The sequence below is a fragment of the Pundamilia nyererei genome, unplaced genomic scaffold (assembly GCF_000239375.1).
Source record: "Pundamilia nyererei isolate P.nyererei 1_Seehausen unplaced genomic scaffold, PunNye1.0 scaffold00088, whole genome shotgun sequence".
Lineage (NCBI taxonomy): Eukaryota > Metazoa > Chordata > Actinopteri > Cichliformes > Cichlidae > Pundamilia > Pundamilia nyererei.
The window spans coordinates 2,432,202-2,448,913 of record NW_005187489.1 but is presented as its reverse complement, the minus strand read 5'-3'; the positions used below and the strand labels follow the sequence as shown (position 1 = coordinate 2,448,913).

At 42.1% G+C, this 16,712-nt stretch overlaps 1 protein-coding gene across 1 annotated transcript in view; it reads right to left on the bottom strand.

Moving 5' to 3' along the window:
• Nucleotides 1-4,088: 4,088 nt before the first annotated feature.
• Nucleotides 4,089-16,712, bottom strand: part of LOC102204305 (probable palmitoyltransferase ZDHHC14) — a 19,290-nt gene continuing 6,666 nt past the window's right edge. Inside the window, exon 3 of the mRNA XM_005739038.2 lies at nucleotides 4,089-4,293. Coding sequence (XP_005739095.1) covers nucleotides 4,089-4,293 — 205 coding nt within the window. The remainder of the gene's footprint in view (nucleotides 4,294-16,712) is intronic.

Sequence of the window (16,712 nt, the reverse complement as noted above, 5' to 3'; positions counted from 1 at the left end):
ACCTAGAATGGATCCTTGAGGGATCCCGCCTTTAGTGGAACATTTAACTTCATCCATTAAACTGAGCACAATTCGGTTTTCTGAGTGCTTTCAAATTTTTTTCCTTCTCCTGTATAATCAACTAGTCAATCAGACACAAGGAACATCACGGGACTATACACAGAGAGATATATGTACAGCGATAAGGAAAATAAATCATGTATTTCATGTGGTTCTACCTTCAAACACCCAGCGATGAAAAGACTAAATGTGGCTGTATCCCCTACTGATGTCCCCATCCTTCCTCCAGCAGTCCACGCTTTAAGCTTTCCAAAATCTATTTCCTCTGCTGGCCTTGAGTCTGGCTGGTAGCTTTGGAAAAACAGCGAGGCTGTCCTGACATTCACCAACTGGCCTGGACCACATTAAGTGGGAAAAAGGAAACCGGCAGCTCTGACCATCCTTCCCTCTGATTAATGCTTCAGAGAGTCTTTCGGATTTGGCATGTGATAGCTGAACTGATGCCAGCCCGTCTAGTCCTGACATATTGGGCAGGCAGGCAGACATGCACACACGTCAAATGTAGCAAACTGAAGAGAAATCAGCTCTTGTCTCAAGTTCAAGTTGAGATAAACAACAAGCTGTGCTGCCTTTCCTGACCTCAGACGTCCTCCTCCAATGATTAACTGCACTAAGCAGAGTGACAGGACAGTGAGAATGTGGATCACAAAAACTGCATTATGTCTCATAACTCTCAAATGTCTGCTTGTCCAAACATGCCGCATATTTGATTCAGGAATTTAGGCAAAACTCCAGGCCGACCACTCTGAATATCCGCTCACGACGATGGCATCACAGGTCGAGCATCAGCATCGTGAATGCAGGGATGCTGAGAGGCCTCGATGTCTCGTACCGTACACACGGTCTCAATTTGGCAGGGGAAGCCTTTAGTGAAATGTAGAGGAAAGAAAGTGTAACTCTGGTGTTGAGCCAACCGATCAATAAAGTGGTGTCATTTTTGACCCTTGCAGTACTTTAACCTGAAAACATCATTATTTATGTATGAGGTAAGGGATTTATGGCGCTATATGCACTCAGAACACAAAACATGCAATGCATTCAAAATTTCCTGAAATATCTAGTTCTGATTTATATTTCCGTTAACAAAGTTGTTGTTTTTTCCACAATTTGTTTTAGCTTTGGTTACTTTAGTGCTCAGCACCATCACCTTGTTTTACCTGGGATTCTCTCTCACACACACACACACACACACACACACACACACACACACACAGAGGACTCGGTCAATATACAAACACAGGTGTCCATTTCCAAAAACATCTCAATTTCTGCTCATTCATAAAACTGAGTCAGCGCCGTTTGCAGAGGTTTGATTTCATGTATCCTAAAGCAGCGTAGTACTGTGGATACTGAACATAAATATAGTAAATGGTTAACAAAAGAAATAAGGGTGGATGTAGAGTTGGCTGTAGTAATGCTATAGGAAAAAAAGAAACCAAAGCAGCACCTGAGCACATGGGAAACAGGCCTGGAGCGGAGCAGAGACATTACATTATGGCAGCGCATGTTAAGTTCCCCCTGCTCACAAAGCTGCTTCGCTATTATGAATATCTGCACAGTTACATAAGCACATATTAGGTTTGAAATAAAAAATAAATAAATAAAAAAAAGGAGAGATGAGAGCCGTCTGAATCAGAAGATAAGGCTGCCAGGAGTGAGTCGTGTTGCAAGTAAGAGAGGAGGAACTGAAGAAGGAGCGCACGACAAAAGCATGCCTGTGGAAATTCATGACACCTGAAAACTAGACAAAAATGGTTTTGTTTTTTTGCTTTTTAAATCTCTCTTTTAAATCCCAGCTGTGAAGATGAGAGTGCCTGAAAGAGACGGGCACATGCTGGGCTAGTTGTTGCTGGGACTTGAAAGGGATGATCAAGTTAAGAGCTAACACATGTGCTGCTAATGTCTTGCATATCAAGCTTCCACGCCATCGCCAGAACCAAAAAAAGAACTGTGAGAGCATGCACCCAAGAGGAGGAGACGATAGTGTTTGAATGGAAAAAGTAACAGGAGGTGTGAGAAGAGACAGGAGCTCTATGGAAAACACATTTGAACAAAGTTTTTACCACGTATGAAGCGTGTGCATGTGTGTGAGACCCTCATGCCATTACAGGTGAGGTTCTTTCAAATTGCACATAATAAGATCTACAATGGTACCAATAATTAGGCAGCCTATTAATCTACTGTCATGCAGAGGATTGGATGGAATATAGACTACAATCCTGGAACGTAAAAATTAAGGTGAACACTCTGGTGGCACAGCAATCTTAATATACACCCATAGGTTACCTTAGTGAATGACCGAAAGACATTTCGGCTAATGATTCTCATGTCTGTCGTTTTTTCACTTGGGACCCGCGTAGAGATTTGACTGTAATATTGTTTGAACCTATCCTAATTCATGCAAATCCTGCATCTACAGGTTACAAAGAAGAGTTAAATATGATGGGAATGAATACCAAAACAAAAAATTATCGTATGCTGCTTAATGCCTCTAATCATTTCACAACCTGTGCACAAAGAATCAGCCAGACATCAATCATCAGTCTGTGAGTAAGAGGTTCCAGTTTGGAGACCGCCTGCTTGGAAATGCACAGCACAAAAGCCAGTTGGGTGGGGGTAGAGGGGGTAAAGAGGTATTTGGGTCAACATTTTTCATATTTTCGGCCTTTCATTTGTTTATCCTCTGGAAATCCAACATAACATACTTCTGCACAGCTCTTTCTCAGCCCCGCTGCTCCGAGCTCTCTGTACTGTACCTTCCCTCCAAAAGCTTTTAAGTCTCCTAATGAGATTAATTAAGCCGGTCCAGAGTTTGTTTAATGAGGCCCTAGTGGCCTGAAGCACGGAAAAAGACCCATGGCTGGGAAACGGGAGCTTTGCATTCCAAATACAAAACAAAAAAAGAAAAGAAAAACAGCAGAACTTTAAAGAAGGCTTTAAAAATAGGCTTTGCAAAGTTAAACCATCAGTTAAGTGGTGGTAATCCATTTAGCTACAGAGCAGCTGGACACATTTACAGATCAGTGAGTCAGTAACTAAAATGGATACAGTTTCCAGTGCAAATTCCAGTCTGGAGGACCCTTGATTGTTTCCTTTCCTTCTCTGAATGAAGCCTCAGGAAGCAGACTACACTCCCATCGTTGGAAGAGTTTAGTGACTTCCATCAATCTTTGTCCAATTCACTTCTGATCAGGTCAGTTGCCTCCCTTTACATTTTGCTTGGATCAAGCTACAAAGCACAACTTCAGCAGCTCTAATTTAAATAAAAAGAATTCATTTCAGTGACTTCAGAGCTTGCCATCACCTTTGATGTGTAATCAAACGTTTGCTACTGCCACCAAGTCTCTCAGATGGGAGAAGCAGCACTTTTAGGCGTGCTCACAGCGAAGTGGGCCTTCATCTTTAACTGCTGTCCACGTTTCTCAACATTGCCAGCAGCCTCCTAGCACTAGCTTGTAGTAATGCACCCGTACATGCATCGCCTCAGTATCTGTGCACCGATACGACATTACGCACGCGGTTTTTCTTTTCTACATATCAGCTGATTTTGCAGTTTGCTTTGGTGACAAAATAGAATCAAACAGCAGGGAAAAAAAAAAAAAACACTCAGTGACACAGCAACAAATTTCATTAACAGGTCCACATCTCAAAATAATCTTGGCTGTTTTTTGACTCATGCTTGTGCTCTGCTGCCAGTAATTCACTTACCTCATATCAAGTATCTCCTAATGCATCAACAGTCTTATCTTTCATATGACAAATTAGATTTGGAACTTATCAAAAGATAATTTATGAATAAGCGTTACATCAAAGCCCATTTGGTTAAAGTAGCGCCAAGAACTCATCTCATCCTGGATGTAAAGTGCTGTTACAGTCAGTCGAGCTGGATTCCCGAAAACAAACACTAAACACACACAGAATGCTCATGAGCCACGTGCTCATGTACCTATAATCTAATCAAATAATAACTAAACAGTGTGATGTGACCAATATAGGTCTCCCTTTATTGTAGCACAAAAATGCAAACTTCAGTTCAGTAACAGGTTTTGATCCCAGTGTTTTGGGGGTTTACCTATTTGCCTCTCCAGGTCGGCGGCCTCGTCTGGGCTGGCCCTGGGCAGCACTCCGGGGTCACTGAAGCTCGTTCTCAGGAGCGTCCCCAGCACAAACAGAAACAGCACACCTCCTATGACCGGGATGACTGGAGTCAACTGCTGCGCCAGGAACGGACAACTGTAGGACAAGGAGAGGCGATGAGGAAAAGATGAGCAACAATGACGGCAGAAACGCAGTCTTGGTGTGACACTGGACAAACGCCGGCAGGCTGCCGAGCTCGATTTAATCGTTAGCACATAACGGACACCAGCGGAGACGAGCGCGGAAACCGATGAAGTGGAAACACCAAACTCTCGCTGCTTAATGACCAGTAAGTGGATATGACCGCTTAATAGACCGACACACATGTAAGAGTCAGTCCCCTGTGTTTTAATCTGCTTTAATGAGACAAACTCACATAATCCCATTAAACATCCAACAGCGCAGGTGGTTATTACAGTAATCACATTTAGGTCCCACAGAGGCAGGACACAGGCTGCTGCATCCCATTTCATCTGTTACACTGTGGTCTGCTGGATCAGATTTGAGGTCTGCAAAGAGGAACTACTCCAGACAAGGACGGCTGAAGGAACATGTGGCAGCCGTATGCTGTGAGGGATGTTGCTGAGGAATGCAGAGCAGCACTGCCACACTGGCAGGACTGAGCACATGCCGCCGACATGTTACGCAGTTTATGGAAACAGCAAACCATGCAGCGTGCATGTTTTTTCCCTCGTTATCTTTTACTCGCAGTGTGATGTCACTCACCAGTTTTGTGCTCTGTATTTTGAACACATTTTTGGGTAACTGAGCTGTACCCATAAACTTCATGGGCCACTAAGTAAGCACACACACCAGTGAATCAGTAAACATGGTTTTTCATGCTGTACTATGCAGCTCGACTCGTCTTGGAACCAGCCTCGAGCGGCCAGCAGAGAAAGTGCAGATGTTTAGCATCGGCTTCTTTTTCCAGCTCAGGTTGGTTTTATCACGCTGGTCTTCAGATGAAGCACCTTAGGGGTATGATATGTGCCAACACCAGTTAATCTGCTGAACTGGGCCATATTTAGATTTGCCATGCTGGGTTCTTCTAGCGATAGTGGTCTGAGTAGACGCACATTTGAACTGGGATCCAGCGTCTTCTGTCCTCTCATAAGAAAAGAGTGTAGAAGTTACACATCCTGCCGCCATCAGTTCATTTTGGTGTGAAGTTAAAAATAAAATCTAGATAAGAGGCTCTGTGAGATGAATACCAAGTAAAAGATTTTATGACTCAGAAAGACTGAAGCTGACCTGAGCTGTACCCTGGCTGAGTGCAGACAGTCCAGTCCTGCTGCTCTCTGCATCCACAGCGACACAGAGCTCTCGACTGTCAGTGGGAGGCTGCAGACGGCACGGCTCCCAGCAGGATGCCGTTTCTCCTGCTCTCCTTGGTAATTCATTGCTTCAAATTTGAATCTCATTTCTTTTACGTCAATATAAGTTTTGAATGATTTAAAAACGCTGCCTTCTCTTTTTAGGACGTGGACACTCTGTGTGCTTCACACCTCCTGCTTCTACACTCACCACAGCAGAGATATCATCCTCTAACACCAATCAAACAGAGCATGTTCTCGTCACGGGACGAGGCAGCAGTGCAGCCCACTTTTATTTATAGAAATCTGAAAAAATATCATCACCAATTCAACTGTAAATATTAAAATGTGCACAAATCAGGCTGCTCTTCACCTCCACGTGTGTTTTAGTGTTTAAATACTCTCATATTGCTCGTTGTGCTGTATTTATCACATACTTATATGAGTAGTATAATTTTTTTTTATAAAAACCCAACTAGGGCCTATGCTATAAATTGCAGGTTTTAAACATAAGGCCAAGAGGCAAAGAGGCCCACAGGACATCTCTGCAACACGTGAAGGAGGACACAGATTTTGGTCTTCTAACTGTATTCTCAGTTTAGGTTTTACTGCTCGTCCTGCTGATGAGGACGTCCCCACAGTCTTTCACACTACAATGACAGAAAAACAAATGACAGAAGTTGTCCACCCCCCCAATAGAAATTTATGTTTTGGTTTGTTTTTAATAGCGTGTCCACAGTAAAATCCATGAATGTAAATAAAAAAAACCAGGGTATTTTTGGTGAATTACCGAAACCTTTCTGCTTTATAATTCCAGGACAGTGAAAAATGAGCACTGAGAAGGGTTCCTGTAAATCTACAGATCTTTTTACAGTTTAAGCTCAGAGTTGTGCCGACAGATTTCTTTCATTGAATCGAGCAGCATTTTTTCCTCGTGTAGTGAAACACACGTGCAGTTAAATTCTTTTCTTATATTGAGCAGCACAGTGATTAAATGTGCAGCTAAACTGACAGAGGGGAGCATGAGGGACGGGGACAGGAGAACTGGACTATGGAGCCGGCCCTGCCATTGATCCCTCTGAGCTGGGAGACACAAGCTGACTGGGAAACTGCTCTAAGTTGCTCTACTGCTAAGAAGCTGCAAAATGTGTGTTTTTAGAAACTTAGCTGTAACTGAAAGACTGGAAACAAATCAAACTGCACCGAGAGGACTGTGCTGGTGCCAAAAACACATTTTTAGCAAAGAACATTAAACGTAAAAAATGTTTCCATCGAGCTCATTCTCCTGTTGACATTCAGAACTTTCCCATGCCGTCCAAACTGCTTTTTTCTCTTGATGGTTTGTTTAACCTTGTGGTGTCTAAGTAACTTTTTCACTTTCTTTAACCTAAAATGCACAAACTAGTAATCTAATCTAAGATCATTTCAAACACATCATGGCAGTTTATTCAGGACTCCAAGCCATGTACTTCCCATAATTCAGTAGGGTGTATAACCACGTGTAGCAGCAGCGAGCTGGAGCAATCGGTGACTTTATCGCTCTCTCATATAACTGTGGAGGCGACCCAGCAGTTATTTACACGCAGCTCTCTTTAGGTTAAACTAACCTTAACTAACCCTGGTCTAAACTTCAGTCTCATGGTGACAGAGCCCTCTCTGTGGCAGGTCCCAGACTCTGGATATCAGATCTTCACAGGGTGAATCACAGCAGCTGACAGAGACCCACAGCCTGCCTCTGTCAGTCTACATCTGTCCCATGGAAACACACAATTTCAAAGTCTTGTGTCATTACAGAGCATCTTTTCATCCGCCTGCTCAATCTTGCCTCTATTCACTATGATTGGTCACACACCACATTAATGAATCCTCTAATTAGAAGTGCTAATGGGAAATCGTTACAGTTGTAAAAAGCTTGGCAGACCTCGTGTGAGGGTGCTGCATCTGTAACAATTAACCCAAAGCTGAGATCTGCACAATTCTGAAGTAATCAAAATCAAGCTGAAACGATCATTTAGAAATGAATACATGATGGACTGCGGGGAAGGTTCTCTTTCTGCTGACCAACAAAGTGCACGTGAATGTGCGCTCTGTGGCAAACAAAAACATGTCTTACATTTCAAAACTTGTCATTCAGCGAATGCCTACAGAGAAGTCTGAGAGAGCAGAGCGAAAACCTGCTGCCTGTGTCCTCAGGTGCTGTGTCTCAATGTGTCAGACATGGGGAACATAATGAAAAGGCAGTCATGTGTGATAGAAAGTGACAGGTGGGTAGAGCTGGGCAGAGATTAAGCACTAAAGCCATTAGAGGAGCAGGACAGGAGCGACATGAAGCCTGCCTCTTCTATCCACATGGATCGATAGAAAAACACGGACATGCTCTAGGCAACCAACATCTCGCCTGGTTTAAGATCTTCCTGACAAAGTCTTTAAAAAAACCTTTATCAGCAACCGAACACGGAGCGTAAAGCCTACAGGCCACTCTCACTGCCTTCAAGCTTTGAAACGAGCAGAAATTCACAAGGAAATTCAAATTTGCATCTTTACTTCTCTTTACTTGACACAAAATCTTATATTTAACTGGGCCTTTGTTGCCATGGAGACGGACAGTATCCAATGTCAGACATGGTAAATTTCGAAGGGGGATGTGGTTACCCTGGAAACAGCCACAGGAGTGAGGCTGAAGCTTCCAAGGAACAAGAAAAAACCCACAAAAATACATTAAAAAAAAAAAAAAAAAAAAAAAAGAGAGAGACAAGACAGCACGATTGCTTCGATACAGCCCTTTTAGGTGTCTCAAGAAATCGTTTGATTAATAAAGACAAAGAACTGCTGTTGATGTGATCCACAAAGACCACAGGGGAAATCTCAATACATGTGCCTAAATAAGAACAAATAGTGACTTATCTGATGTTGGTATCATCGCAGTGACAGTGAAACAGAAAAAATGCCTGTTATTTATTACAACCTACGAGTTTATGGGCCTTTGACGAAGTTTATGAGCAGAGTGAACTCAATGCTGTGAGTTCACCCAGCTCGCAGTGAGTCTGTTGTGTTATTTTACAAAACCTGTTCATTTCCTCGTTTGTCATCTATACTAAAAAAGACTAATCCTGATAAAAGACGGTGAGCAGTACTGGGGGGGGGGGAATTAACTTTCACTATTAAACGCAAGTTAAAATGAACAGCTGCCCTGTTTGTTTAAACATTTAAAAGGTTTCCACACCAAAGAGGACCTTTGTAAGCTGGCGTCTAGTGAACTGTACAGCAGAGTTTCATATGTGAATGTAAAAATCAAAGCTCAGTTTCAGCTCCTGTTTACAGAAAGTCGGCTGTGTCCACTCCGACACATCAGTGCTGTCAACTAGGGCTGCCACGATTAGTCGACTATCAAAATCGTCAACGACTGATTTAATAGTCGACGCGTCGTTTGAAGCTTTGTAAGATCACAAAAGACGCAGGAATAAGTAGTAGGATTTAAGAGTGTAATAACGGACTGAAACAGAAGATGGCAGCATTGCATGTACAAGGATGCAAGAAGAAGAAGAAGAAGAAGAAGAAGAAGCTGTGTCCCAGAATTCATAGCGCAGCCCAGCTCAGTTTCCAACAATGGCAGCAGCTAGTTAGTTTTAATATTACTCTTATTATTCTTTCTGGGTCACAAAATAAACGTTTAATATGTTTTCAGGCGAGAATGTAGCTGTGTAAACCTCAAATATCTGCTCAGTTTATCAAGACACCACATATTTTCAAAAGCGCTCCGACGTTTTCGGAGACGTCTGTTACTCACTAGCTTGATAGCTAGCCGGGGCAAGGCTCACTAGAGCCGTGAGAACACCGGACTCCTGGCTTCAAACCCACCGCCCTCGTTCGCTACTCAGGTTAAACATGATATATAAGGCACTTAGATAACTTAAAAATGTTATTGTTTGGCTTTTTTTTCAGTATTTTATTTGTTCCTGAGTAAATCGGTTTGGCTGAGATTAACGTTTTTACACAGCTGAATAAATGTCAAGCAGACAGCTGATTATCAGAAGTGTGAGATGCTCGAGAATATACTCCGGTGTCCTGTTATATTTTAGATAGCAAGGAGTTTATTAAACTTCACCGAAACAATCTGCAAATTTCATTAAAATTTAATAAACTACCATCTTGTCTTTATTTTTAGTTAGCACATACCTTAAACACTTAAAGCTGTAAGCTAATGATAGTTATATAAGAGCAGGTGCTGCTGGTGCAATAAGCTGTACGTTTTACTTCCAATGGATGATGATCTGATTAGTCGACTAATCGCAAAATTAATCGGTGACTGGTCGACTATCAAAATAATCGTTTGTGGCAGCCCTAACTGTCACCCATACGAAGGTAGAAATGATAAGTTTTAACAACAAATGATCCGACCCAGTCGGTTCCACTGTGGTTCAGCAGCTGCTAGAGGCCCGCTAACATTTCTGCAGGCCCCTTCAGCATTCGTGTACATGCAACTAAAGAGGCAGAGGTACAAATATAGGGAAAGAGAAACAGTCTTCCTGAACCTCATTTCTAATTTACTAACATCACTGAAGTAAGAGCAGTGTGCTCCTAACAGGCAGCAGGGAGTAAATCCTCTCACTGCACAAAGTGTATGTGAAAATCCGACATGTCACTGATCTCCAGCAATGCCTCTACTGTGAGCTCACTGATGTTATAAAATGATGCTCACTTTGTTAGTTATGCTTCCTTTTAAAAATAAACTAGATAATAAATGCAGGGAAGCTTTACTTCGCTGTGACTGAGCCATGAATATGATGGCTAAAACGCAGAAGTTAGGACCTCAAAAGAGGACTTGACAAACTACCAGGTGATGTCATGGTGGTTTAGATACAGCCTACGCACCATCTGCAAAGGTGACAGATGACTGCTCTCTTTCCAGCTTATACTGATAATTATTTATAGGGACTGTCGGTGAGTGAGTGTACAGCTTGATTTCTCCATCTCTATATTTTGCCTGCAATAAAACTAACAGGCAACTCCTCAGGCAAACACTGTAATGACATGACAGGCAAACAGCCACATCACACAGTAACTAGTAATGAGTTGAATCAGAAGATTGTTACAAACACACAATATCTGTTTCACATTAAACACGGACGCTCAACTTTTTGACCTTTGTCCCTAAAATGCTCTCACGTTGTCCTTCACATACACACATACTGGACGGGGAAAACCAGTTAACTAATTACTTTAAATACTCCCAGTTTAATCTATGACACAGCATATTTTTTGTATTGATAATAAATAATAAATCATGATTAGCAGCTGAAACTCAGTTCTGCATGCTGCAAACATCACTTGTAGAGACAGTCGACAGCTGCTGTCAGATTCATACAATTATAAGATTTCTCCAAACTAAACAAACAGTTGGTCTGCAAACAGACAGCTCTCGTTTTAGCTGCGATGCTCTGTGTAGCACCACTGAATTAAAGGCTCCTCTGTGCAGTTATTATTTCCACAGCATGCCAAAGCTACAATCAGGTATATCAAGCACGCCACATGTAAAACATGAGGGACACAATCTTATGGGAGGAACATGTATGGCTGCCAGTGGAGCAGGTCTGTGCTCAGATTCAGTCACCTGACCTCAACCCAACAGAGCAGCTTTTCAGTTACTGAAGACAACACTGAAGGAAGAGCTTCTAAAGGGAGGAAGCACACAACAGTTTTTCATCCAAGTATTAAAACTGCCACTCTATTTAAAATGATCTGAACTCCTTTTGATCCTTGAAAGTTGGGGCTGTAATTCCTAAACAGTTAATAGCTTTTCACAGCTGCTCCCTTAATTGAAAGAGGTTACCACAGCAGATGGATCTGCATGTTTGATTCCCCAGATTTTTACTGATGCCCTCCCAGAGATGTATGCCTCCTCCCAGTTTCAAACTGGGGCTCTTTCACGTGTTAACCACAAACTACAGGGGATCCCTAAACAATTTATGCAATTCTTTCATTAAACTCCAGGAATTCAAGCTGAAAGTCTGCACTTCAATCTCATTTTAACTGATGGGATTTAGAATCGCTGTGCTCACGGGCAAAAATATAAAGGCAAACTGTCCAAATACTTTTGGGCCTTGTACCTCAACAGAGCGTTTTCTACTCATTTGCCTCTCAATGGGTGTACTAATCTTAACAATAATCCAATCCAGATTTACCGTTATCACATTTCCCATTAAATCCTCTTATGATGCCGACCAGTTTTTCAAAACTCAGCTGGGAGTTAAGCTTGGGGGACTTTCATCTCTGCTTGATGTGACCATGTGACTCAGCACTGTTCCCTCGCCGTCCTTTCACTGTCACCTGAGATAAACCCCTTTTTTATTTCTTCTTCTGTCATGCAGCTTTGAAGGAAATCTATATCCTGTGATCTATTTAAAAAAAAAAAAAAAAAACACGGACATCCTCCTGCACATACGATACCTGGACGTTTTTTGTTTTTAAATCTGTGCTTTCACGAAAGGAGACTATATGGTACTGCTGTGCCCCGAGATATCCTCCATGATATCGCAGCACCAAAGTGTCCAGTAATGTGCTTAACAATGTGTTAATAATGCACTTGGAGCACTTGGCTTTGTGGCCTTTCATTCTAAAGTCTCATTACTCATCTGGGCTACATGGATACAAGGCTTTGTCAGCTTTGTTTTTTTATTACATTTTGATTGCTTTGGATGGAGGCAAGGGCAGAACGTGAACCTCCACTTAGCTGCAGGCCAAGTCATTTGTCAATGAAACAACTGAACATGACAAGCTTCTGCAAATGCTTACATTTTTGCCCAGACTGCTTCGTGCATTCACCACTTTCTGCTACACGCCAGAAAAATGTCAGCAGTGAGCGGCACAGCTTCGGTCAGTCGTGCTTTAGAGAAACATCTACAAGAATAACCTTTAAACATGTGCCAGAGGTCCCGTCAGTTACCTCTGGCACAGGGAGCTGGTGCCAGCTCAGAAGAGTGGCATGAAAAACAGTGGGTGCAGCGACGACTAAAGGCTTGACAGAATTCAAAGCAAAGCCTGGACAGACTTGGTGGTTTGAGCGCAGGAGAAAGGCAGAAGAGACAGCTGTGATTAAAACGTATGCAGAACACATTTACTTCTAAATGACCCACATCAGACTGTCGGGTTTTTCATTGGGCAGCGGCAACCTGATAACTGGATCGGATATCGCTCCCATCCTGGCTCTGAAAGCCGGAGCAGCTGATCCGTGTCAATGAGACGATCTATTGCTGATCCATTTACTAAACATACATCAGCAGCAGCGTTGCTAGCAAGAGAGCTGAAACACTAGGCACACGGGACTAGAGACAGGTTAGCGGTCATCTGGCAACCACAGGTCACCAGGGAAAGATGTGTATTCCCCACCCGGGCGGTGAGCGGCAAATTGCTGCCTGTGGATTAAATCGGAACCTACGAAGTTTTTTAGTGATAGCCAAAGAGTGTACGTGGAGTGACAGGAGTTACTTGCATGAACTTAACATTTTCTCCAGCCACACTCAATAGTTTCAGAGAGCTCCTCCATTTTTGGTGGTGTCATGAGAGTCCCAGCTGATAAGTTTTTACAATGAAGTCTGAACAAAATTTTAAAGCTGAAGTTGAAACGCAAGCCCATCAGGTCACCTCGCTGCATAAACTCTGCATTCTCACACTGAGCTGAAACAACCCAAAGAAATAACCTGAATAAGCTTTTTGTTTCTAATGTATTTTGTCCCACTGTCTGTCGCATTTCATTTGCCTTATACATAAGGATTTATTCCCAGTCTCTTCCGAACATTGATGAACCCAGCTGATTCATTTAACTCTGGTATCAAATCAATATTCAGCACTGGCAGACGCCTGAGGATGAGGTATCTGAATCGGGGCTAAGATGGAAAAAGTTTTACTCATCACTAAAACAGTCCAGTACGACCTGCCCAGTGTCTGTGTCGTAAAACCAGAGTATCGTGCCGCCAAGTGAACCGTTTCATTTCTGCCAATGAGCTGAGTGGAAGCCAGGGAGGGTAAATCTAGAATGGCAGCGCACTGCTGACAGCTCAGTTTGAGGAATGCTTTTCCTGGGAAAGCTTGTCTACACTGGGTGTGACTGTGGACAAAGACTGTTGTGCAACAGCTCGTCTTGTGACACTCCAAAAAATGACTTTTCATTATGGCCCAGAATGCAACAAACACTTACTATTCTTCTAGGGTATTACTCAGAATCAACAGCGTAGAAACAGACCGTTAGCATTTCATCGTTCTCACTAGGGCTGCACGATTTTGCATAAAATGAGAATCACGATTTTTTGGCTTTGAATTGAGATCAAGATTCTCTCACGATTCTCTTTTCCAGTATAAATATTTATTGCATTTATTAATTGCACATCAACTTCGTAACAGTTGAGACTGAACATAAAAACAATAAATAAACATAAAAACAACAAATGTCTCACGTTTTGTTGTTGTACTGCTTGAAATTCCGTCTCCACCGTTGCTCGACGCTGCGTGTATAGAGCAGGTAGTGCAACAATAGAAAAATAGTTGCAGGACAGCACTGTGTAGCGTTTGTCTAGGGTGTTGATCATTTTCCTAAATCCCTCGTTTTGCACCGTGTTGATGGGGCCATATCTTTGGTCAGGTGATAAGTGATGGCCTCCGTAATTTCTTTGTGCCTGCAGGAGTTCGACGGGTATAGGGAAGCGCTGTATAAGGTTCCCGTTATTGATGTTTGGGTGGTTGACCGGGACGGATTTTCTCCTGTCACTTTCTCGTCATCCCTGACGTGCTCTCCGTTGTTTTTCCCTGCTAATTTTAGCATCACACGGCACAGCTTCTGTATCACGTGGTATAAGGCTCCGCCCTTGTCATTTGTTGAGCAGGAATAGTGAGCGCTTATTTTCATGCAGAGTACATCCCGGATCAAAATGAGGTACAATCGTCGTCTTTTTTTTTCTTCTTTTTTTTTTTTTTTTTTTTTAAATTGTTGTCATTTGGAAATGAGATCGCACATAAGTATGAATCGAGATCGCGATTTTCTAACGATTAATCGTGCAGCCCTAGTTCTCACTACATTAGATTTGTAGCTACAGGGCACCAACATGGCTTTTGCTAACAAGTCTGGTGTATATACATGTATGAGCAGTCATACAAGCACTGGTGGATTCATGAAATGGCAGAAATGCCCGAACGGAACCAGATCCCAGCCTGTGTGTTTGTTCAGCTCTTAATAGGCCGTTGTATAAACCCATTAAGAGAGAACGATTATTTTGGATTAAATGTTTCAGGTCTCTGTACAAGATCCCACTTATGTGCCACCAATTTAAAAAGGACATATTTGTGTCGTGTACACATCTGTGTGTATTTAAGAATCAGTGTTTTTGTGTCCTTAGATTCTTTTCTTAAAGAGTATTTTAATCACAACAATAAGAGCTGTGTGTTTCAGTACCAGCTATAAATAAACCTTTGCAAATCTGAGATTGTAATTTTGGTCCAGTATCACAGATTCAGCTGACAGCAGGTCTCCAGGCTGGTGCTTAGCTAACATTATTGTTACAGTGTTTAGTTTACAGTAAAGTAGTGCTTAGCTGTAAATAAATGAAGGATATCTGTGAGTAAGACGCTGTGACAGCCACAAAGCAGGCTGGACGGCTGCTCAGAGGCAGCTGGACTTGTTTCTTCCACGGGTCATGTGATCGGCTCAGTTTACCTGTTTGTGGATTTCTCAGCTGACTCACTTTAATGATGAATTTACATGAAATTCGAGGTGTGACTTGGCTAAACTTTGGAGTCAATCCAGGAATTTTGAAAAGGATTCTTTACAATTACAAGATGGAGCAGAATGAGATGTTTCACCTCGGCCTTTAAAAACACACATTAAATGAAACTGAAACTTCAGAGACATCGCGATGATCAGGGGAAAAACATTTAAAAATCAAACCAGTCCATCTGGATCCAGGGATTTAGTTCTTGTATGTTGTACAGGGACCTGATCTGAGTAGAGTTACACAGCACTCCTGCTGCACACTGTAATTTTTTGCTTCCCTGAGAGCATCCGCTCTTTTCTTTAAGATCTAAATTAGATGTGACTAAACATGTCAAACAGCTAAATCAGAGCCAAACGAATAGCTGTATCGCTGAAAAGAGCAGCAGCCTGCATATGCCAATATCAAGTAAATGTGCCGCCTCATTTTCCTGACCACATACTTGTGTTTTGCGATTACCTTTTTCTAAGCATTTCCACATGGTAACAAGTGAGCCGTGTCCAATGTTCTCACTGTAAGACAGCAATAACACCACTCGAAAGAAAGGATTAAAGAAGACGGGTACGTGAAAGCTGTTTTCCACGTTGTTTTGCTTAAAGTGAAATTACAAAGTCAGTTTGAATGTATGGAAATCAGACAACAGCAGCTATGCAAACTGCTGCAGGTTCACATTCCTGTAATAACAAAATCAAACGGTTTCACTGATTTTCACTAAATCATTTTCACCCCTGGTGAAGCCTGTATGCCTCAGCCTTACTGCTCATAGGTACTAAACACAGTACATACATTTATTTAACCAACACACCTGATGGACAGGTGATAAAAAAGGTACAAAAACAACCTGACTCTTTCACCAAAATCAGCACGAGTTTCAAGACAGACAGGGCCCTCTGTACTGACAACAGTAACTTCCCATACATGACAGATAAATGCAAATCAATCATTTCAATGGAACACAAGAACAGCCTTAAACAGTCCAGGAAAAGACACAGCCGACCATTCAAACATACAATGGCGAGCATTAGTTTTAAGGGTTGTAATAAGCCTCCACTGCATATAAACAATATCACCATCATTCAGCAGCAATATAAATACAGAGGCAACAAATGTCTTCCACGCTTTATTGTGCTGCACAGGATTTTTTTTAAGTCTGTCCAATGTGGATGTTTCTGATTTGTCTTTTTAAATCACCATCTGCTTCAAACTGTAATCTGTCTTGAATTAACTCGCCAACTTGGCGTCATTGTCCAGGATGATTTCTTTGTGAATGAATGGAAGCAGAGCTGTAACATTCAAATCTGATTTTAAAACAACAACAACAACATTTTTGTGACTTTGGACTAGTGCTGGGCCATATCATACTGTTCACAGTAACACCAGTTTAATGTTGGGCAACGATAAGAAAATGAAATATAGCGATAGAATATGGGTAAAACGCGCATGC